We start from the raw sequence: 25575 nt of genomic DNA, 5'->3' as shown, positions 1-25575 counted from the left end.
TTTTTCTTTACCTGAAGGTAATGCGTATGTACAGGCTGAGATTTTTTTTGCTTACGTGGACTTTTCCTCTATAAATTCTAAAAATCCTCCTTTCGCTTTCTTGTATACTATATTTTGTTCACCATTATAGGTAACTATAGTAGTGGACCCTATAATGGACGTGGAACCAGTAATGGGACAAAAAAACATAATTCCTCTTAAATAAGTATCTAAAAGTAGTTTATAAACACTGGCTGTATATTATCATAAATAAGAGTCCTAGAGCTGTTTCAGTTTGAAGTTTTATTAAATTTGGTTGTTTTTTAAGAAATTGGCGTCAACCTAAAAGTTGTCGTGTCACTGAAAAAAAATACCACTACGAATTCTTAACAACTTCGCTAAGAAAGGTGAGTTAATTTATAAAATTTTAATTAATTAATACTTGATGAAAACTAGAATGTGTTTTGTTAATTGCATTTACCATGAGATAAGGTATAACAACACACTATGTTGTGACTCCACAGATGTAAAAAAATAGTGGTATTTGGCCCAATCCCATTATAGGAGCTGTAAAACTGTGTACCTCCTATGATGGGACAAATGACAGAATGATGCCATAATTTCATGTTTAAACAATACAGAAATAAAATGTAGTTAAGAAATATGTCAATCAGGAGGTATTCTCGGACTTCGGATAAATTAATATCGTTTTCCCAAACTTTTATTTAACTTGCCCTGTTAGTTAGTGTGGGTCCAATCTTGATAGCTGAATTTGAGCCACTTTCAGTTGAAATTTTGTGTAAGTACGTAATTAAGTATGCAAATCGGATGATAATGCAATATTATGATAACATGGACCTGATCTGATGATGGAGACAGGAGGTGGCCATGGGAACTTTATCGCATTAAACCCTAACAAATTGTATTAGGGTATATTAGAATTGTCTCGATGGATCTAATACAATAATAATTGGCTGTGGAAAGAAAAATACATTCAGCGATAAAAGCTTATACCAAAAATTGTTTTATTTTGCCGTAATTTATTCCCCATTTCAATATTTTATACTGATAGAGCAATGTCCATTATAGGGGGCCCATTACTGGATCCACGTCCATTACCGGGGGCCCATTACTGGAACTTTAGTGTCCATGACTGGAGAAAAAAAGCATAGTTTTAATTTGTTAAATATGTGGAAACTAATTGCAGTATCTTTGATAAAACACGCCTAAAACATGAAAGACGGATAGGACTTTCATCTTTTAACACGCTAAGCGGTAGACCATTTACATGTATAAGGGAAATATCATAATAATTCCAAATTTCCTCTTAAATGTCCCATGACTGGTGCTGTTACTATACGATATTCCATCAATGAGATTTGCCAACTTTCAAACGTTTGGAGAAACTTATGGCCGAAATTACATTCCACGGCACTAGATAATAGCGGAAGCAGTTATAAAGTTGACCCAAAATTTTTTTATTAAGCTATGAGCTTCATCACATATGTTCCTTGAGTAATTCTAAGCATTTCAAGCCTGGGAGGCAATAAGAAATGTGTGTCTACTCGGATTTGTAATGGATTCAAACTTTCAACCCCTTTTTAACCCTGTTAGGGGATGAATTTTACAAAACGCTGAAATTACTTTTCCTGTCTTTTAATAATATCCCCAAATACAAAGATTCAAGTCCCGCGTTCGAAATTTTTTTTGATATCGATACAAACTTTCTACTCCTTTTTCACCACCTTAGGGGATGAATTTTCAAAAACGCTGAAATTAGTTTTCTTGTATTTTAATAATATATCGTTTTACGAAGTTTCAAATTCCTAGCTTAAAATAAAACTTGAACCCCATACAAACTTTCATCCCCTTTTTAACCCCCTTAGGGGTTGAATTTCTCAAAATCGCTTCTTATCTCTTGTACACTTTATAAATGTAATCTAGTGTGCAAATTTCAACTTTCTATCTTTTGTAGTTTCGGCTCCGCGTAGCAAAAATCTCCAACCAAATTTTTAACCTTTTTACGTTTTTCTTGTAAAATTACTATGAAATTGAAAAAACAAATATCAGCAATGAATTCTACGTCTTTGGTTTATACGAAAATGATACCAAACTTGCCCTAGTACCCACCAGGATCAGAGTAGATTTTTTTTAAAGATGACGGGTGGCGGCCGTCTTTATACCCCACCCTCCCCCCCACTTCAGGCTAGAAATGCTTAGAATTACTCAAATATCAGATGTGATGAAGCTCATAGCTTAATAAAATTTTTTTGGGTCATGTATGGCAGCGTTACATAACTGACTCCAGTATAAAAAATGTCTGAATGGGAAAAAAAGGTAATGACAAACGCCGAAGGACGCCATTTCAGTTGACATCGAAAAATTGTTGTTCATCTCATTTTATCAGCTTCAGAGAGGGACGAGATTTATGAGTACTTAAGTAATTACTACCGCATCTGAGTGATTAATAAGAAAGAAGCTGGTAAATCGCAAAGAAAGATGGCATGTACCTACCTACCATTCCACTAACCTGAGGTTAACCGGTTAAACCTGGAGTTGCCATGGTTACCGGTACAACTTGACACTAGGTTAACGGTTTAACCGCTTAACCGCCGCCCCCCGGGTTAGTGAGATGGTGCAAGTGGGCCTTAATGTATTACTTATACTACAACTGCTTACTGTGTGTATTGGACTACAATGAAATAAAATATAAAACATTATACTTATTAAGTGTTATAATATTATCGTTGTTAAATTAGGGGAAGGACCTTTATATCAGATATATGCCTTCCTATATATTTATGATGATTTGTATGTTTTTTTAAACGTAAGAACAATAGTAACTTATATATATTATAACTTAACGATCAGTATAAGTAATTGTATGCCGTTTCTTATCTAATATCATTCTAAGTAACTTCCGTACATGCTCCACCACCCACTCACTCCGTACACGACGCTAGTATAATAACTTATACGAAGCGCTTAACTTCACCGGGGATGAGGCAATGGCTTACGCCGACGTGACTTGACGGATGTGCTCTATTATAATGTGGACTTTATTTTCTGAGCTAATTTATAATATTAAAAGGTTAATATTTCGACTTTATTAAACCCGGGAGTAATTATTTTGCTCCTGAGTATTGATTAGTACATCCGTACTTTATGTAAAGTAATATAAGAGGTAAAAATGTATTGGCAACAAATCCATGCAAACATTGTGAAGAAACTGTATTAACCTTATTCCAGTAAAACCTAAGTTTCACTTTCGGATTGGCGGATCAAATGCCACTTGTTTTTTTTTTAACTTTACTATTAGACTACGCTACTTTTTGGGATTAAATTGCCCATTGTAACCCAGGAGCCTTTACGGAGCCGTGGAAACGCTATTAAGAAGATGATGAATTGGTGACTCACTATATTAATTTTAGCCAATCGGGAAGGAATATACCTAGCTATAAGTCATGATATAAAACTTATGTGAAGAACCAAATAAAGAAACATAACACAATAATAGTAGGTAGGTACAAAAATTGTTACTTTATTGAATAATAATTTAAAAGAAATTGACTTTCAGTTACGGCTCACGAGTTTTCCCATTACTTGTAAATCAAATTCTATAAAGTCCCTCGCTATTGAAAGTTATAATGAATGAATTCCTAATTCAATACGAATTTATCATTCCTAGCGCTAAAGTTATAGAACGCTCACGATCGTTTGGGTTTCCATCCGTTGTAATTTCCTATCGGCTTAAAGCTTAAAGCTATCAGATCCCTAATCACTGTCACCGCGGTGTCATATGTTCGGAAATGTAATACGTCAGCCATAGATCACTTATGTACCCTCTAGATGGACCATTTATGTCGTTATGCGCCACCAAACTTTGGCACTCATAACGAGACAAGGCAGTGTGCCAACTTACTAATTTACTAGAGCGGAACCGCTGCCTGCACCTGCAGGCTGTGCAAGTGTGCATCCACGTTCGCGAACTAAAAGTAACAAAAATTGCTGTTTTAGAAGGCCTGATTCTATTTATAGAATTGGGCTTTACTTAGCGGAAAACATATGAATTGAAACTGATAATATTGCTTGGCTATATCCGCGAAATAATACCAGCCAATTGCTAGGCAATCAGTGCTAACCTGTTGTACTTTACCCCACGAAAAATGGATGTTATCCATCTCCATAGCGTAGGGTTGAACGATTAAAAAACGCCTGTATGTTCTGACTACGGTTCTTCATCAACGCTTCCTAAATGGAGAGTATGTGGGAGGAGGTCCATACATCAGTCATCAAGGAACCCTTCGATCCGACGTGTAATTAACTCTATGACGGTTTGCCATACTCAATCCGTTTAGATTAATCCCGGACGTGGGTGGCTCGGTAAGGATTGCTCCATATATAAGATGCAAGTTAATCGTGGAACTGAGCTCAAATTCGCTTTGCATCAGCTTTTATCATAAACATGAATCATATGTTATTCACGTACCTCATTAAATCGAATATCCCTCTCCGTAGTCTCCGTGTGTCTATTAACAGTTTCGAAGATCTTTACAAACTCGAGCACTCATAACACTTTGAAGGGCCTTGTTGACAGTAGTTTTGTATTTAACGACGCAGTTACTGTTATTTTTACGGACAGTATGTTATAATATACTATTATGAAATCGGCAAACAATAAAGTTAATGGGTTTTTTTTTACTGTAGTGTATATAAGAGGATTATTTAGTTTGGCTTGAAAGCTTTAACTTTGTAGAGGAAAAAGGTTGCAATAATGTTCTGTTCGTGTATGAAATGTTAATTTATTTCATAAACACGGAACGTTGCTATCGGATATTTACCGTATTTCAGCACGTGGCTGAAACAAAAATACGTTAATAAAATAACCGTTTCTGTTGGCTGTTCGTCTGCTATTAATATTAAATAACTTGCAAATGCGAACATTGTTCCAATAAATGAGTAATAGAACTTTCATTTATAATTTAACGAATTACAACTCTGGTTGATTTTACTTTTCATTGAATGATAATTACAGTCTTACAATCAATGAATAAAGGTCAATTCATGTACTATACAAAGCAGCTCATTGATTTAAAATTTGATTTTAAACCGACTTCATTACGAAGTTTTGAACCGATTCGACAGGATCTTTGTTTTGTGCTTATGTTCGATCGATTTGAAAACGAGTATATTTTTGTTTCTAAGGGTAGTTCTTCAGAGTACCTAATGGTGAGATCTTGGAAAAAATTCTATTACCTGCAGGCACACCTAGTATCATGATATAGGTATTTTTATACACTCATGGACAAATTTAGAGAAAGGCGAAAAAAAAGTTTAATTACTTTTTTTTTATGTAATAGTCAGCAAACGAGCAGACGAGTCGCCTGATGGGAAGCGGTCATCGTCGCCCATGGACATAAGCAACACCACAGGAGCCACTTAAGCGTTGCCGACCCTTGAGAACCCTAAATACCCGCTTCTTGAAGAATCCCATGTCGTAGCGCAAAGGAAATACCTCAGGAGGCAAGTCATTCCACATTCTGCACGTTCTGGGAAGAAACGAGCGAGATGCCCGCTTATTCTTGGTGTGCCATGTATCTAAGAAGTGGGGATGAACTTTGCTCCTTTGGCGGGAGGCGCGGTGATAAAATCGAGACGATAGCACCAAATCAAAAAGTTCTTCCGAGCACTCCCCATTGTACAGACGGTGGAACATGCAAAGAGAGCCAACGTCTCTCCGAAGGCTAAGAGGTTCTAAGCCGTCAGTAAGTTCGGGATCGCCGACAATACGAACTGCCCGCCGTTGGATGGAGTCAAGAGGAAGGAGCTGGTATTGTGGGGCTCCAGACCAGAGATGAGAACAGTACTCCATATGAGGTCGAACCTGCGCTTTATATAACAAAAGCCGGTGACTATGTGAAGTACTGTTTGGCTCTGTTAAGCACCCCAAGCTTTTTTGAGGCCAGTTTGGCTTTATGTTCCAAATGACTCCGAAACTGGACTTCGTTCGTAATGAACTAATTACTTTAGGTGCTATAATCTATATCTCGGCAATTTGCACCAATATAGCATAGTTTGCTGAAGTTAAACTGCTGAGAAAATGAGTGTTTTGAACTAATTGTTAAAAGGGACCTAATACGCAAAATTTAGTTCTTGTCATTCATTTAGTTCTTGTCATGTCATCATCAATTCAAAATTGAATTGTTACAAAGGCAAAATAATTCACACGGAAACTTTATGAATTGAAACTTCTGGTGAAGATCTTAAATTGTTTCTATTTTATCTGTTTATTTGGGCTATTAAAGGCTATTATTTAATGTACATATTAATAACGATAAAGTGGTATGGTGACATGATTCACATAATTAAGTGTCTTTGTTATAGCAGATACCTACCTATGTTTAAGCAAACATACATTTACCATTATCTGATTACAGATAACACAGATGCTATATAAATCCAAAATGACACATTATCTGGACTTTTGTGGGTAGGTACGTATTATTTTGTCTCCTACGTGCGACATAATAAATATGAACACTAGCGTATATTACTTATAGGCCCGGAATATATTTGTACGCCTTCTATCTCATCGAAGCGTAATACGATTGGGATAACGCCGAGTAAGCCCTTGACAGGATCGATAGCTCGTTGTCTGAAAAACAAAGTGTTACTCTGAAACAAACGATTTACGTTTTCTTTACGGCATGGAAAGGAAACAGGAGCGTGTTTTATCTAGCCGCGTGTAAAGCGTACGTTAAACTTTTACGACGTACGTCACAAAGTTTCCGATACGGATGGTTCTGCAGAGCTCTTATAATGTAGTTTTTGTACCTCACAATTTACCGTAGACGATTTCATTAACGGAATACAGCGATGTTATTATGAGAAAAAAGACTAGTTTTCATATTTGAATTAATTTAAACCGTACGTATTTTTCTCAACGATTTCCGATAGTTAATTTAACCAAAATCACTTGAGATCACGTCTCACATAAACGCAAAAACGTTCTCATATAAAAATCGATTTAATGTATTCCGTTAATGAAATCGTCTACGGTAAATTGTGAACGTGATCTCACGTGGATACATTAGACCCGCCAAATAATGTGGCTCATGTCCTAGTTCGTAACAAGTTTAGAGGACATGAAAGCACTTCCATTATAGCGGCATGTTTCCAAGTAAAGCCTGATTCAATAATATTGCAAATAGCTTAGCGTACTGAGTTTGCCGGTCTACATATACCTGCAGATAACTCGATATTTGCTCCGATCCTGTTTAGTTTATGGTGCAGGCTGGATGCGAATTCGTACTAGAAACAATAACTCGGTGTTTTACCTGTTTGTATTGCTACAGTGTTTTACCTGTGCCTGTACCTACCTGATTGTAATAGTTAGGTGCCGATGAGAAATGCGTTAGAGGCAACCAATGCAGTAATTAAAGCGGTTACTTTCTCGATTCAAAACCACTCGTTTCAGTTTTTTGCTTTGCTGGTTGATTTCCATTAACATTCATTTGCAATACCATTGATGTTGCTTATGATATAAGGTCCAAATAATGAAAATATATGAATAAAACCGGGCAAGTGCGAGTCGGACTCGCGCACGAAGGGTTCCGTACCATAATGCAAAAAAAAAACAAAAAAAAGCAAAAAGAAAACGGTCACCCATCCAAGTACTGACCCCTCCCGACGTTGCTTAACTTTGGTCAAAAATCACGTTTGTTGTATGGGAGCCCCATTTAAATCTTTATTTTATTCTGTTTTTAGTATTTGTTGTTATAGCGGCAACAGAAATACATCATCTGTGAAAATTTCAACTGTCTAGCTATCACGGTTTGTGAGATACAGCCTGGTGACAGACGGACGGACGGACGGACGGACGGACAGCGAAGTCTTAGTAATAGGGTCCCGTTTTACCCTTTGGGTACGGAACCCTAAAAATGGCGCTGAAGCCAAGTGCTCCTCTTTTGTCATAATTTAATCATGCCCCAAAGCTACACGTGGCATTACAATTTGTGAAAACCGTTTCACAATGCATAGACCTACTCGTACTATATAGCGGAGTCAGTTATGAAGTTGACCCAAAAAATTTTTATTAAGCTATGAGCTTCATCACATATGATCTTTGAGTAATTCTAAGCATTTCAAGCCTGGGAGGCAATAAGGGGAGGGGGGGTACAAAGATGGCCGCCACCCGGCATCATTCAAAAAAATCTGTTCTGGTCCTGGTGGCTACTAGGGCAAGTTTGGTATCATTTTCGTATAAAACGGAGACGTAGAATTCATTGCTGATATTTGTTTTTTTCAGCTTCATAGTAATTTTACAAGAAAAACGTAAAAAGATGAAAATTTAGGATGGAGGTTTTTGTTTTGAGAGCTAATAACTTTTGTATAGTGGCCAAAAATATCATATAAAAAATACTATAATAAAGCGTAATTCATGCAGATTCTAAACATATACACGTTGAGTAATATCCTACTGCAAAAAGATGGTGAAAAAATTATTAAATCACCGCAGCGCGGGTAGTTGGACTTTCGTTTATCTTGCGGACCGTCGTTTATCTTACAAAATGATCGAGTACGAGTATCTACGTAGGTATGCTTACTTTGCTAGATTTTATGATGACGAATAAAATACTTTCATCCAGACATAATTCATCATACAGACATAATTTTATGCACTTTAATTTTAATGCACTTGCAACGATTTGAGTCGGGCCTAGTGTTATTTGACCGGTGTTTTCTGTAAGGTGGAGGTAAGTACGTACTTCCCCAGTTAGGCTCTGCTCGGATAGATCTGGAATGACATCCGCTGTGCTGTGCCCTACCACACAAAGCGAGATGACATTCACAGTGCCCATACCTCTCTTTTGAACGTAGTTTAAGGATATACCCGGGTCCAAAATTGGGTCCGAGAAATAACTATTATAAATGAAATTATTCTAATAAAATAGCGCTCTTATTTTTGCTGATAATATTAAAACACTATTTATGAGAGAAATTGTACTACTTAGGAAGAGGCAAAATATTTATTTTCACGATAATTTTCATGCTATAACTCACTTTAAGTAATTTTATAGGTACTTACTTGTTGTTTTTAGGGTTCCGTACCCAAAGGGTAAAACGGGACCCTATTACTAAGACTTCGCTGTCCGTCCGCCCGTCCGTCCGTCCGTCCGTCTGTCACCAGCGTGATAGCTAGACAGTTGAAATTTTTACAGATGATGTATTTCTGTTGCCGCTATAACAACAAATACTAAAAACAGAATAAAATAAAGATTTAAATGGGGCTCCCATACAACAAACGTGATTTTTGACCAAAGTTAAGCAACGTCGGGAGTGGTCAGTACTTGGATGGGTGACCGTTTTTTTTTTTTGCTTTTTTTTGTTTTTTTTTGCATTATGGTACGGAACCCTTCGTGCGCGAGTCCGACTCGCACTTGCCCGGTTTTTAATAAATAACTTCAACCTGCATTCATTTGGATTTGATTTGGTTTGATTTTGTTTGATATTTTACATTTAATATTTGCTTCAGGTTGGTGTGGTGAAAAATTCTGTGTTTCACTCGGCGGCAAATTTTGTTTAACCCTCGTTCTTTGAAACCCTTACAACGCTCAAGATTCCATTTTTCGAACCACTCACTACGCTCGTGGTTCAATTTTGAAATCTTTCGCTTGATCGGGTATCAATATTAGCACGAGCGGTTAAACAACAACTTTGCCCCCTTGTAAAACAAATAACTATTATGCGGAGAGCTTACACTTAGAAATCATAACAGCTATGTATATTTGTCATACTAATATAGGTTATGCAAGTATGACTTGGTGACAAACCAACGAAGCCCGCGCCTCGCGGGGCTTCTATTTTCTGCTCTGAGGGATAAAAGGTAACTAACGAACCTAACCTAACCCAACCTGAAATTGCGGTTGTACATGATCTTATTTGTTAAGCGAGCCGCCCTCCTCTTTAGACATGGGGATACTTGTGTGTATTTTTTTAACCTATACCAGAATTATGTCTGTGTACTGGAAACTGCGGACATTAAATATACAGAAAGCATTTTATTCGTCATCATAAAATCTAGCAAAGTAAGCATAGTTACCTACGTAGTCGTACTCGACCATTTTGTAAGATAAACGCCGCCTAGCGAGAGTCCAACTACCCGCGCTGCGGTCATTTAATAATTTTTTCACCATCTTTTTGCAGTAGGATATTACTAAACATGTATATGTTTAGAAGCTGCATGAATTGCGCTTTATTATAGTATTTTTTGTATGATACTTTTGGCCACTATACAAAAGTTATTAGCTCTCAAAGCAAAAACCTCCATCCCAAATTTTTATCTTTTTACGTTTTTCTTGCAAAATTACTATGAAACTGAAAAAAACAAATATCAGCAATGAATTCCACGTCTTCGGTTTATACGAAAATGATACCAAACTTGCCCTAGTAGCCACCAAGACCAGAACAGATTTTTTTGAATGATGACGGGTGGCGGCCATCTTTGTACTCCGCCCTCCTCGACTAGACGCACGCTTCTTATCGCCTCCGAGGCTAGAAATGCTTAGAATTACTCAGAGATCATATGTGATGAAGCTCATAGCTTAATAAAAAAATTTTGGGTCATATATGGCAGCGATCCGTAACTGACTCCAGTAATAGGTGTGTGCATTGTGCATTGTAGGAGTATATTAATATTTTCTGTACTTTTAAGTTAGTGACTTATAAAAATTTTAGTTATAAATATTTAGATCCTTGGTCTGTACGTACTTAGATTGTATGTGTATATCTACAAAGTAAATTAATTTTAGGTATAAAAGAAATTTAAATAAGTACTTACTTATTTTTTTGCATAAAAAGCTATGAAGTCTAAAATCTACGATAATACTAATATTATAATTAATTTCAGGTAATTATAATAATAGTTAAATATCGTAATTAATTATAACTTTACTTAGTTATGTATTTAGGTTACAAATTAGCCATTTTTAAATAAAGTTATGTGTACCTAACGGTACAAAGTTTGGTGGATATAAGAAGTCCCTTACAATAAGTGCGAATCCGAAAAATCAGTTTCAACTTTCAGGAGAGGATCTATTTTGTTCCGTGAAATCAGTCCGGCATCCATCGGATTATCACATTTGCAAACTCATCTTTTATTCACCGGCGCGGCACGAGGGTCGGATCGATTGTCCGGAATGATAAAAATAAAATCATTTATTATAACCAACGCTAACCGATCTATATTGCAGTTATTGTGGTCGTCCAATAGATTGCCGGCTACCCATTCATTCAATAAAACGCTTTTTGCTTTAAACCGCATTTCCCGAAGCTACAATCACTCACCAGAATTGCAGTCGCAATTCGATTGCGAAAATTTTAATTTGTAAGCTCACGCCTCTTCATTACGGGCTGGCAAACAGATTAAGACAAATCCCTTCAGAGAGCCTTCTATTTATTTACGTTACGTTTCACTACTTCAATTAAATTCACGGACTTTTTCTCAACCTTAGTCCCTGAACGATTCCCTTTGTTCGTTCTTGCTCTCGTACATGAAAATCGCATTCGAAATAATCCGGTCTAGTGGAAATAAGGCCATCCTACCATACGGAAAAGCTAAATATATTTAGCGTTTTGCTGCAAATACGTGTAGTTTTTCGCGACGATTACGGCCACCAGTTTCTATGATTTCTGGAAAAATATTCACGCTGACTTCGTTAATCCGCCGTGGCATTAAATCCCGCCTTTATAAATGTCCCAGTTATACATCGGGGAGTGTTTAGTAGGCAGTTTTCCACGGCCGAGGCGGTGTTGCTCATTAGGCGCTCACTTCGGCGCGGTCATTCATTTTGATGGCACGGTTGATAGATAAAGCAATAAAAGTAATACTAAGACTTAGTTCTGCCTCTTAAGATATACAATAAACGTATTTCATTAAAAACATCTCAGATACCTATTACTAGGGCAAAGCTTTCACTATTTTATATTCTTGCTTAGGTACTTTAAAGTGATTCTTATACATATTATCATCGCAATCTTGATCTTGTATTATTTAGGCTATTCCCACGCTAGCGCAATGCGAATTAGGGAGTCATCCCTTCTTTACAAATGTAATATGTAGGTTTTCTTATGATGTTTTCCTCCATCGAAGAGCTACACTCTTAAATATATACGTCCTCTTTCGAACGTTTCTTCAAACATTTCGGGATCGTATTAACATAACACCTTATTTTTCTCTTTTACTTTATTTGTTCCGTACGAGGAAAACAATAAGTCTGATTTAGCGAAAAAACCTTTTCTTGGATCACGCATCAAAATTCGGCCTCGAATTATGTTTTCCTTGTTTCGTGCGGACTACGGTTTAAAATTGATTCTTGACGCGTTCTAAGTACCTAGATCTTTTTTGACGAAGAGAGTAGATAAGACCCTAATAAAGGAAACCCTTGCGGTGTTCGTTTTACGCGAGGGCCTTTTTCTTTTAACGATGAAAGTAAACGTGGGCAAAAAAAGCCCTACACCTTGCTTCCCCCTTTTCCCAAATAATTGTTTTATGTGTGTAAGGCGAAGGCTAGACGTGCAATAAAATTGTAGTCGATCGTGAATATATAACACATGTGTAATTGTGTAATGACACTTTACATTCACCAAACTCTGTCTGGTAACTCGGTTCGTTATTTGGTGAATGACATACTCCCCTCCGTAATTACGCTAGTAATATGTATCTAAAAAAATCAATATTTATCATACTGACGAACGACAGTGTTTATAGTGATAGGCCTTCGCTTAATAGGCACTTATACGTGAAACAGCGTACTAACGCAATATAACGGAGTATTTTATAGCGTTAATATTTAGATTAATCCGGTATGTTGGCAGAGCTTGTACCATGTTATCCTTTAATCTTGTTTGTGTTCGGATGCTGCTTCTTTTCTTTATACGGAGCTGACGAAAGCGTGTTTTCATATCGAGTCTTTATTTTGATTAGGTATGTTTGAAAGACATGTAGACGCATTGGAGGGAATGTAAGAAATATGCTTGTGAATTGATATTGTCAGCATTTATGTCATATATATATCTATAATTTTTAACCTCTTTATGCTTTTACATAGGTATGGCCACGAGTATCAAAAACAAAAATATGTATATTAGCATTTTTAAATATTTAACAAGATAAAGAAGAAATAAAATAAACTTATTTAATATAGGTGTTTGTCAAGCATTACGCATTACGACTTTAATCACTCTAATAGTTATTGGGCTTTTTGGCAAACAGCGAGTTCTCAGTTCGGAGCGAACTACTGGTTTAATTTATTTTATGAACAAGAGTATGAAACGTAGAAAACCATGGATTTTCAAAATACTCTTGTTTAATTAAATTCAATCTAAATCTGAACGAAACAAACAAGCTCACAAAAAAAAAAGAAGAAAACAAGCTCCTGGTGGCAGAAAGGAGAATCCTGAGAAAGATCCTAGGCCCTGTGAGGAGAGAAGATGGCAGTTTTAGACTTCGCAAAAACGTCGAAATTGAAGAGCTTGTGGCGGCACCCAATATTATAGGCGAGACTAAGGCTCACCGTCTTCGCTGGCTCGGCCACGTTTTGAGAATGGAGGAGGATCGCGGCGCTAAGAGGGCATACCTGGGACGCCCGGTAGGGCGGAGGCCGATCGGACGTCCCAGGTATCGCTGGGGCGATGCGGTTGAAGCGGACTTGCGCGATCTCCATGCCGATAACTGGCGGGAGATGGCGCAGGATCGAGACAACTGGCGTGCACTCGTGTCGGAGGCCAAGACTCATTTTGGGTCGTTGCGCCATTAAGTAAGTAAGTAAGTAAATCTGAACGAAGTTTTGTTTCAATTTTGGTAAGTACCCATCATCAGGCCTTTAACATCTTGACAGATGATTTATGCAGCGTCTCTAGGCGAGGAACAACGTCTCTCGTGGCTGTATAAGCCAATGCGGGACCGGCATTTGCGACCGCATTTATGACAGCTTAAGCACGGAGCCAGGTTGGCATCATCAGGTGGATTGTGCCTCTTTGCGCGTTTTCGAGCTAGGTCTTGGAACCATGCGTTGTCATGGATTTCGCGAGCTTTCGCCGGGGATACCCATACCCCGGGGATTTCGGTGCACGAATGTTTGAAAACTGAGTAAATACCTATCTAAGTATCTATATTGTTCATTAAATTCTTAGTTTTAATTTTATATATACATAAGTATACACCATCATTATTTCTGGTCTTGTTGTTTATTCTTGTTAAATTAATTTGCCTTATTTTTTTAGTGTTGTAAAAAATTTACCTATTTGCATTGCAGAGGTGTGACTTTCTCGAGAACGTTCTCCGAGAAATATTCTCGAGCGAGAACGTTCCTCGTACAAAACGGAGAACGTTCTCGGGAACAGCACAACTCTATTTGCATCCATTTCTATGTGTTTTTATGCAAATAAATTATTGAATATGAATTCACTTAGTTATTAGTTTAACTCAGTTGTAAATAATAAACAGATAACAATCATAATAAACATTTTAAAGTAATTTACATCCTCCCTAGTTGTCTTAAGTACTTACCATAAAGCAATCCTATCGTTAAATAGAACGTAACTTGAGGATCGTGTTTGCGAATGCGCCCAGCGCCAGGACGCTTACTGTTCTCTCTGTATTCGCCACAACTGCAACTGTTCCAAACTGTGTTGGAATCTAAAAACTACGTTAATGACAAATACTTCACTTCTGTTAGCGCAGCGACGTCATTTTCCATAGCGCTGGACCGACGCCGACAGACGCCGACGCTCGAAAGACGCCAGATGTGGGGGGGCCCTTACGCGCAGTTTCAAGAGTTCACTATTCGCATTAAAATAAATGAAAATTTGTCATTATCCGTGACTTATTTCTATTGAGCTAACTTTAACCTTCTAAACGCCACTTACAACATCCCACTAAGCCGAGGTTAACCGGTTAAACTGTTAATGTAGTGTCAAATCGTACTGGTAAATATAGTTACTCCAGGTTTGACCGGTTAACCCTGGGTTTGTGTGATCATGGGGTGGTGCAAGTGGCCCTTATATTACCGTTGGAGTCTGCCCCTGCCCCTGGCATATATACTTAGTCTAGTTTCCGTGATTTTTTTTTTCATGGCATTTGCCTTTGATTAATATGTGTAAAAATTCAATATAAAAACTAAAAGTTTGCGTAGTAAAGTATATAGGTAGCTTAGTTAAACTTCTTACATTTTAAAATGCGTTCTATATTATTAAGAAAACTGAGACTTACCAGAGTTACCAGGCAGACATTTAGGTATTTTGATTAAAAGAAGGGCATATAATAAAACATTTTGCGAGCTTCTTCTAAATATTAAGTCTAATATTTTTTAATATCATCGCATCTTTTGTTTATTATATGAACCTCCGTCTACAAACGATAGTAAAAACGTGCCTTCGCGAAATTAATTTTCATTGAATAAACGTGTTCATGACGCGGCGCAAAAACCTATAAAAAATACAGCGTTAAATTCAACCTGCAAAACAATATGCTATGGGCCCGATTCGAATTTTGAAATAGACATCTATTAGATATCTTTTAGACATCACCAAGATACGATAACGATATGTTTAAGATCTAACCTGTCACATTTGACATTTGCGCGATTCTGGGAGATACTCTTGAACGATATGACTTAGAGATCCAATTCACATCTAATAGATATCTTACTCTATCTAACGTAAAAGTGACTAACAGCCGTATTCGAACAATGAGATACGTCAAATACTAGATATTGAAACGATATGGATTAGATATGTCAGTGTCAAACAAGTGTCAAAATTGACATTTTTTCAAACAAAAACGTCACTTTTGACACTTGTTTGATACTGACATATCTAATCCATATCGTTTCAATATCTAGTATTTGACGTATCTCATTGTTCGAATACGGCTGATTGGTTGCCCGAATTGCGCTGCAAAAGAGAACTAGTTGATATCTAAACTACAACGTATCTAGAATGGATCTAGTACGTGTCGTCTCTTGTGAATATCTTGAAGTTCGAATACAGCAGTATGTCAGTGTGTGTAGCTCGGAAAAGTGAGGTTTTTCAGACAGCAACCTGAGGCGGCTATCAGTTTTCAATCTACATCAAACGAGCCCTACAGATGTAGTGCATGATTATTTTCTTTCGTATTTTCACGGAAGCGTGCCAACGTGTCTTGCTATTTCAGTCAGCTTCAGAACAAAAAGTACCAATTTGAAGTAGCGTGACAAATACAAACAACTGTACTTACTAAAAATTTGCATGGCTATTCGAACTTTAAAAATTTCAATGTGATATTGATAATATTGATTTGATTTCACATGACATTATGTAGGCACCTACTAATTGTGATGCCAGCTAAAGTTTTTTATTTTATTTACCAAGCGGGTTCCGACACTTCCAGCTATATATTATGTTCTCCGTAATAACATGTCGGATAATGTGAAAAGCCTATTTTATCTTCCTCGTTTTTGCGTACGACGCCGGTCGTGTAGCATTCCTTTTAAGGAAATGACAAATATCCTGCAGCATTATCTTATAATATCCGGTTTGTCAGCAAAGGTGGCTTATTTATCTATAAAAAAAATATCAAAAATATTTTCTGTAAAATTACTTCGGTAACTTGTTACTTTATACGTATATTTTGACTATTATGAGCTAAAAATTAAAATAAGTTTCGGCTGTACTTCTTTAGACACTCATCTAATACTCATCAAGACGTTTATTAAGTGTAGGTGTAATAAATTTTAGCCCAGTCGAAAACCAGGAAGCGGGTCTTTACTTGAAAGATATAAAGAACACAGAGACAAGGTTAAAGTAATTAAAATCTTGCAAATCAATGCAGGGGTTTAAGTATTTGATTGAGAGCTGGCCCCTAGCTGCTTTACAGAGTTATATTTTGACTTTGAGTTGTCCGAAAAAACAACACAAACATTCTTACCTACCGTTGGTATTTAAAAAAAATTACATGAAAAAGCTTAAGCCTGTAAAATGGACATTGGATACTTTATTCGAGTAACGTATATAAGTAAGGTATTTTTAATTTGCGTATGATGGTAAGTTTGGGTCGTGTGCGTGTGTTGTGCCGTTGCATCAAATCTAACCCCAATTAAAAACCCAAATAAAATTTACCCCAATTTTGAGCCAACATTATCGAACGAGGTGCCGATTCATTTTTGTGACAGGTGAATAAGCTAAATTTAACCCCCTATGAAAGAAATTTTTGCAAAAAAACCCGTAGTCTGATTAAAGTTTTCCTAAAGTGTTGCTTGTTATAAAACACAAACGAAATGTCAAACATCTACCACTCTAGTTTAATTAGTCAAACAATATTACTAGAATCCTAATTAACAAGTCAAATCTGTCAAGCTGTAATCTATTTCAGTGCAGAACTTAGTAAAAGCTGAGAAATTTCGTTCGTTCTCAATTAAGTTACCCAATATTGATTCGTAACAGAGAAGTTTGGGACTCATTACTTTCAGGCGCCTCTAATGGTGGCACATGTACGAGTAACTTACCGATTTGTATTACGAAGTTTACTTATCGCTCGAGCTAGGTACGCTGGCTGAACATTAAATCCTACTAGGTATATGGTAATATGTCCAAAAACGATTAAAATTACTCACGCGAGGAACTTACGATTAACCCTTATAGATGTTGAAACATACCCTACGGGTTCTAAGCAAGTGAGCAGTATTATTTACTTAGGTTACTAATTTACAAATCCGTTAAGTTTAAAATAAAACATCTGACTATTGTAGCTATCGCGAACTTCAAGTAAATTTAAAGGCTCCTCTTCACATTGGGCCAACGCCAACGCCAACGAGGGACGCAGCCATGCGGTAGAATGAGATAGCAATATCACTTGCTCCCTCTAACGCATAAATGCGTCCCTCGTTGGCGTTGGCCCAACGTGAAGAGGAGCCTTAAAGTCAGTCCAGCATAATTATCCTACTTTGTAACAAAGCCTGTCGAATAGTCTATAAAAATCCGACGGCTGGAGTACGTATGTGGGTAGATGGGCGATCGGTTAGTGTCTGTCTCAATGCACCTAGTTAATGTGGTAGATTAACGTAATAGCCTATATATTTTATCCTAGAAGGAAACCCTGTGGGACGTCTAATAGTCGACGGCAATATGATATCGGACATGAAGGGAAACTGTCGAGGGAGTTATGGACCCGTTACTTGTGGCAATTCAGGTTTTATATCTGGATATCTTTGTTCCGCGCTGTACTTTATGATTAGCTGAGATTTTCTTAATAAGATAAACGTACTGGTGCTCGACGCGGCCCCAATACATGTCATCTTGAAATTTAAGTCATTGTCAATAGAGGTGACAGCAAGCTGTCATCTATTGGGCATTAGCAATGTCGAGCCGTACGTTTACCTATAAGGTTACCTAATAATTTATTACGTTTGTTCCTTTAAAAAGTCTTCATCAAATTATTCTCATTAGCAAGTAAGTAATCAATGAGGGCGTCCATTCCATTAATAAGACTTGTGTACCAGGCGGAACTGAACAAATCAGAAGTCCGGAAAGTCAACAGTACAATACTAATTTGATTGGTATCGAGAGGAAAAAAGCGAACTTTGAAGGTTTCATAACTTGATAGCTTTGATTTATTGATCAGTTGGGCACGGCGTCATTTCGGCGTGAAGTTATGTTTACATAAACAGACGAAAAATCCATTTGCAAATAAATTAAATAAGTCAGTTAATTTTCTGCCCTGTACATACTCCGTAGTCCGATAAATAAATTTAACTATTGACAGCCCGTTCACACAGGGTCTCCGTTTTACTGTTCCGTTTTATCGTATACGTTTTTTTTTCATTGATGGCGTATGGAGTTGTATGCGCGACTTCACATATGACACAGTATTCAGTATACAGTAAAAAATGTCGGTCCGTTAAATTATGACATTCCGTTTTGTCATCGAATACTGGATGAACGGAATACGTTCCGATATATCTGGGCTCTCAGTTAATGCCGGATACGTTATACGGTGCCTATGTGTGAACAAAGCATATTTTTTTGTTGTATCCGTTAAAACGGGTACCGTAAATACGGAGACTCTGTGTGAACGGGCTGTTAAGGATGACTCTACGCTAGGCCGTGCTGAGCCCGGGCTGTGGCGTCCGACATTTCATTCTCTACGACGGCTGATCAGTGATCTCTCATCACGTGGTACTTTCCATAGGATATGAAGCGCCGGAAGCTCCGACCCGGTTATAGCGCGAGTCATCCTTTTGTCACTAAAGTTTAGTAAATATGTTCTGACGGAATACGGAGAATACTTCTTTTATATTTACGTGTTTGGTTACTGAGCTAACAACTAAATGTATTATCCCGATTAAAACGCACCCAAAAGCCATATTTACATAAATGACCATTATTTATTCATGAAAACTGGAACCTAGATTAACGTTCCTAGAATTCTAGTCACACCATCCATTGCTTGGGTTATTATTTATATCAATTAATTGGAAATGTTAATTTGACACGGCCCGCTTAGAGTAGGTATACAAAAGCCATTTACAACAGAATTACGATTTAGATAGGGGTTAGAGGTCTGAATTGAATTTACAAATACCCTTTGAGGGAAATCGAATAAGCGTTAGGTATTACTCGACGTCCAATTTAATGGACGAATGAACAATAAGCGTCTTAGGAGAAAGGTAAATACAGAGTGCCTACTCCAAATTTATTTTGCAGGAGATGTTGTATTATCCTGAGATTATTCCTGTTTAGTGCTAGTAAAAAATAGTTAACCTATTACCAAAACACCTGTTAAACAAAAGGCAATGAAATTTCGTGGAAATAAATATCAGCGAGCTGTCTAAACAGCTGTACGATATTAGTTTATTGTACCTACCGATTACCGTAAACATATAATGCGCAGCGTAAAAAGTGACTTTGTACAATCTCTACCACATCTGGGAGGGTGTTGTGGAATGTCCGTTTTTGGTCCAAGGCTCAAGGTGGTACAAGGCTCTTAAAATCAAACTAACTAAAAGTTTGATAAAAAACCGGGCAAGTGCGAGTCGGACTCGCGCACGAAGGGTTCCGTAGCATAATGCAAAAAAAGGCAATAATAAACGGTCACCCATCCAAGTACTGACCCCGCCCGACGTTGCTTAACTTCGGCCAAAAATCACGTTTGTTGTATGGGAGCCCCACTTAAATCTTTATTTTATTCTGTTTTTAGAATTTGTTGTTATAGCGGCAACAGAAATACATCATCTGTGAAAATTTCAACTGTCTAGCTGTCACGGTTCGTGAGATACAGCCTGGTGACAGACGAACGGACGGACAGCAAAGTCTTAGTAATAGGGTCCCGTTTTACCCTTTGGGTGCGGAACCCTAAAAATGTGCGTATCTACGTACTGACATAATTATAATAATCCTATAGGCAATCTATAATAATCACCTCGCTTAAAGGTTTTCGTTTTTGTCTGTTGCAGGCAATCCCAGGAACAAATGCGCACTGCAGCCCGGACACAGTCTGATGGACTGGATCCGGCTGGGCAACTCCGGCAAAGACCTCACGGGTGTCGGCGGCCGTATGCGGCCCGTGTCGCCGGACGAACTCGCCGCGCATAATACGCAAAGTTAGTGTCACTTGTATAATACTGTTCATGCGAACTAACCCGGACTTGATATTGTTATTTACGGGCAAATGTGTTTTCAGATGACGCCTGGTTAGCTATACGAGGTCGCGTGTACAACATTACACATTATTTGCCTTATCATCCTGGAGGTAAGATTTATTTACGCTTTTGAAAATTTTCTTAAGTTCTCTATGGAATTATACTTACAATTTTGTTCTGTATTCAGGTCCAGAGGAATTAATGCGGGGAGCGGGAATAGACGCTACTCAACTATTTGATAAAGTACATCCATGGGTAAACTACGATTCCCTTCTCGCGAAATGCCTCGTGGGTCCGCTACGACTAGACAGGCCTGACGCGGAGGAACTCTTCGGACTATCCACTCCTTCCCCCAAATCAGAAAACCGTCTCAGGGAACCCTCCAAAGCTCAAGAGCTCGTCAGAAAGTCCATGGAAAATCTTGCTAATTGTATCACCCCTGTTAGAAAAAAAATGTCGGCAAAGAGCGAAGAGAACCTTAAAGGCAGTCCGCCAAGCAAAATAATGCAGAGTTTAATACAATCCAGCGATCTGCCGGTGTCAATAAGTCGGAGAGCAGCTGCGAGCCCTGTCAAAACGTCGGAAAAAAGTGATACCGCCCCGTCGCCTCTCCGCTTTGATTGGATTCAAACGTCTACTAAACTGACGTTGTCGATATACACGGGGCCGCTGGCAAACCCGGGCGGCTGTGCGAGGATCATTGAAGGGATTTTGTTTGTTGAGGTAGCCACGAACGGCTGGGTGCGAACACTCAAATTAGTTCCCGAGGCGAAATTGTTAGAATCATTACAGCTGCGAGTGTTCGCTGAAAGCGGAAAAATCGAGGTTCGTATATTCTTGCAGATATTTTCCTCTAAAGTAGAAATTTTTCGGCGTTTATGGTAAAAGTATTTTTTAGCGTATTAGCAAGAAAGCAATAAAAAAATCGTTTCATAAAAGTTTAAGCGCTGCGTATAATAAAAGCTTCCTTTAATTTTTAATATGTTTTTTACGATACTGCCAGACCGGACGCAACCCAGTATGAACTTTATAGTGCAGATTGAATAGGCACTTACAACCTACTCGTATGGGTCGTATGATATCTAGATTTTTTTTTTCGGTATTGCTAACTACAGTCGTATCTACATCGGATGCAATTAATAGTTAACAGGGTCACATTGTGATTTCAATTTCCAAATATCCGCTTTCGAAATTATGATCGCTCTACAAATCCACATCGATTGTGGGATTCGATTTCTACTGGCTTGCCCAATTTGAGGGAGTTCAACGCTTTATCCTTTGGTATCGAAGGTATCGAAATAAATAAAGAAGCCAAAATTAACTCCGATTAGTACAAGTAGGCAGATAGACATCAACAATGTCGTACTTAAAATTTACTGGAGAATCCTTCTGTTGCACGAATAATTTATATTTAAAGCTAAATATGACTAAGATTGCCCATTTTCATAATTGCTGTTAAGTTGACTTCACTCTTAAAATTTTTCACGCATTGCGTATTTAGCTGAAAGCTGATATTATAAAATGTTTAGTATATTGTTGTACGTAAATAAATGTTACGTGTGTAAATGTTAATTAATTCTTCAACTCATAGGTGATATCACACAAAGCGGAGCCGGGCGTGTGGAAGACCTGCGGGGAAGCAGTGACGGGCGCGGCGTGTCGCGTGTCGACGCCGCGGTCTGTGTCGTGTCGCGTGGCGCGCGTGTCGAGAGTGTCGCACGACACGGTGCTGCTGTCGCTAGCGGCGCCCGCGCAGGCGCTGGTGGCGCCGCTGGGGCATCATGTGCGGGTGCATAGGACTATATCTGGTGAGTAAATATATCTACTAAGCCGAGCCGGACACGTGTGCCTACGGCGAGTTTCGTAACGTCACGAATGATTACGAATAATACTGTAAAATAGCAAATCCGACCAGGTAACCCTAATTGACGGGATAATGCCGGCTTACAATTAGTAAGTTTCGACTTGACCTCTTTTTGTTGTGAATTACTTACCTGTCTATCATGTTTATAAACGCGGCTTCTTAAGCGTGGAATCCATCAATCAAAACAACACTCTATATAACTAACTCTAAGTAGGTACCCGAACTCACAAGTCATGATAGTTCTGAAAAATTATTATTGACCTACATCTACCCGTATAAGTAGATAGATACTGCAGTAGGTACATACAAGTATAGCTACTAGCTACCTCATTTTACTACACACTTGACTGAAAATTTTTAGGTATAGGTAGGTATTTACTGTTAATAGGTGATATTAAGTAGTTACTTACGGTTTTACTAACGCGCCATATCGTGTTCGTTACAGTAAGTAATTGAGTGACGAGGATTATTTGAAGCAGATAGTTATTAGAACAAAATTAGTTTTGATTAGTTAGGTGACGTTGCTTCCATTTTGTATTGTTATGATTTAAATTTTGAAATTCGCGTGTTGCGGATGAGCATGACCACATCACGCATTGCTTATCTGCATTTACGAACATAGTCGCGAATGGACGTGCCCGCTATGGACGGCGTGATGTGGTCAAGCAGACCGCAGCGTTAAATCGTGTAACGTACCTAACGTGTGACGGGCTGATGGCTAGGTAATTATGTACCTACGTATTACGTGATAGGAAGGAAAGACATGTGCCGCATGTGCGTGTAAGTAACACGAACTTTCATTGTAGTATGCTCACCAGCTGACGTTCTGCTGTACGTTAGTAGGTACCTACGATTATTTACTCAGTCCCAACTATGTATGTGCACTGTGCAGTGACCTCGACCAGATCTAACACATGGTTCTGTAATTGATCGTCACTACATTCGCAGAATAGACATCTTAACCATTTTAATGAAAATGCCATTCAATATAATACTTATTTAAGAACTCTTGGAAATTACTTTAACTAATGAGAAAGACCACCATATATATGTAATCGTATCACTATCTGCATCCTTAAAATATCATAGGTACTTACCTACCGCCTAAGTGTCCCTTCTCAGACAAGCGATCCGTGCTTATGTACAGTCAACGGAGTACCTTTATTCCTATGTATAAGCACAGAATAACTAATAGTACGTATAAGTGTATCGCCTCCGCCCAAACAGTAGGTATAACTGTAAGTAGTGTAACCCCGAGATCCATAAAACTACGCGTACCTATAGAGATCACAATATCCTTGTTCTCCGCAGGAAATATCCAGGGTAACGTGATGTAATCGGCTTAATACCTTACGGGACCCATGAGATTACTCCGGCAGTCGTTATCCGTTTGCTTGTTACGAACATAAAGTAAGGATTAATATTAATGGAGTATCATAAATGTCAGGTCCTTATTAATCCCTTACTCTGTTGATATTGACAATATTTCATACGTAACAGCTACTTTTGTCATCATCATAGGTCTTTTCGTCTATATCAGACGATTTATGGTGTAACACCGTTTTTGGTGGCTAAATAGACCGATGCGAGATCGACATGGTCTGCCACAGGTCTGACAAGAGAAGTTTGCGGAAACCGGTACTGAGACACCTTGTCGTCGTCTTTGCCTCTTGTCAGCAAGTGCGGCGAACCAGGTCTCATCACAAAACTTGCGACCCTCCACAACACGTTTGCGCCATTCCGTCCGCTGCTCTGCGAGCTTCTCCCAGTCTTGGTGGTCTATATGGAAGGCAATCATGTCCCTCTTTGCGCAATCTTTAAAGCGAAGCAATGGCCTCCCAACGTTACGTTTTGCATTCGCAACCGCACCAAGAAGAACACGACGAGGTAGTCGAGAGGGTTCCATCCTGTGCACATGCCCTAGCCAACGCAAACGTCTCTGCTTGAGAAACGCTGTTAGGCCAGGCAGCTGTGCAGTTTCTAGAACCCTTTCGTTTGTCACCCTGTCCTGCCATGATATTCCTAGGATCTTACGAAGGCAACGCATGTAGAAAGAGTTAAAACGACGTTCTATTTTTGCATACGTCGTCCAGGTTTCAGCTCCGTACAAGAGTATGCTTAATATAGAAGCCTGAAAGACCAACATTTTGGTCTTTGTTGTGAGATGCTTGTTTTGCCATACTCGAGTACTAAGCTTCCCGAACGTGGACGCCGCTTTGCCGATACGTATGTCGACCTCCGCATCAAGCGAGAGGTTGTTCGTTACGGTCGACCCTAGGTAGCAAAATCTGTCAACTACCTCTAACAGCGTGCCATTCAGTGAAATAGCTGGTGCCACAGAAGTACCTTGTGCTAGCACAACGGTCTTCCTCGTGTTAACGGACATGGCAAACAGGGAACACGCCTGTGAGAATCGACTCACCATTGACTGGAGCTCGCGTTCAGAGTTAGCAACGAAGGCTGCGTCGTCGGCATATAGGAGGCTGTCAACGAAAAGATCCTCGCGGTTTCTTTTGGACTTGAGGAGAGAGATGTTAAATATCTTTCCGTCGGCCCTCGTATGCAGATGGATACCCTGTTGGTTATCGCCGAAAGCGGCACGTAAAATAAGCGAAAAGTATATACCAAACAGGGTAGGAGCCAAGACGCAGCCCTGCCGCACTCCTCTGGAAACAGCAAACGGCTCTGATGACTTGCCATTAAAGACTACTGTGCCTTTCATATTATCGTGGAAGGATGCCACTAGCCTCAGAAGCTTAGGTGGACACCCAATGCTCTCGAGTGCTGCGTATAAGCCCTCCCGGCTGACCGTATCGAAGGCCTTGTTAAGGTCAACGAAAGCTATAACCAAGGGGGTCTTTTGTTCACGACACTTCTCCTGTATCTGGCGAAGTGTGAAAATCATGTCCACTGTGGAACGCTCGGAGCGGAAGCCACACTGTGACTCAGGGTAAACGCGTTCTGCAAGCCTTTGGAGTCTTGATAGGATGACTTGACCAAATAGCTTGCCAACAATGCTTAAAAGGGAGATGCCACGGTAGTTGTTGCATTCGCCGC

The 25575-nt window shown here is 38.7% G+C and overlaps 1 protein-coding gene across 2 annotated transcripts in view; it reads left to right on the top strand.

Moving 5' to 3' along the window:
• Positions 1-25575, top strand: part of LOC134672424 (cytochrome b5 reductase 4) — a 109497-nt gene that overhangs the window by 77122 nt on the left and 6800 nt on the right. For both annotated transcript variants that reach the window (XM_063530311.1, XM_063530312.1), the window contains 4 exons: positions 20469-20615; positions 20696-20764; positions 20842-21479; positions 22246-22462. In XM_063530311.1, the coding sequence (XP_063386381.1) occupies positions 20469-20615; positions 20696-20764; positions 20842-21479; positions 22246-22462 (1071 nt within the window). The remainder of the gene's footprint in view (positions 1-20468; positions 20616-20695; positions 20765-20841; positions 21480-22245; positions 22463-25575) is intronic.

This window comes from Cydia fagiglandana, chromosome 17, assembly GCF_963556715.1.
Source record: "Cydia fagiglandana chromosome 17, ilCydFagi1.1, whole genome shotgun sequence".
In the NCBI taxonomy this organism is placed as follows: domain Eukaryota; kingdom Metazoa; phylum Arthropoda; class Insecta; order Lepidoptera; family Tortricidae; genus Cydia; species Cydia fagiglandana.
Note: the sequence above shows the minus strand (reverse complement) of the source record. Positions and strands in the feature narration are given on the sequence as shown.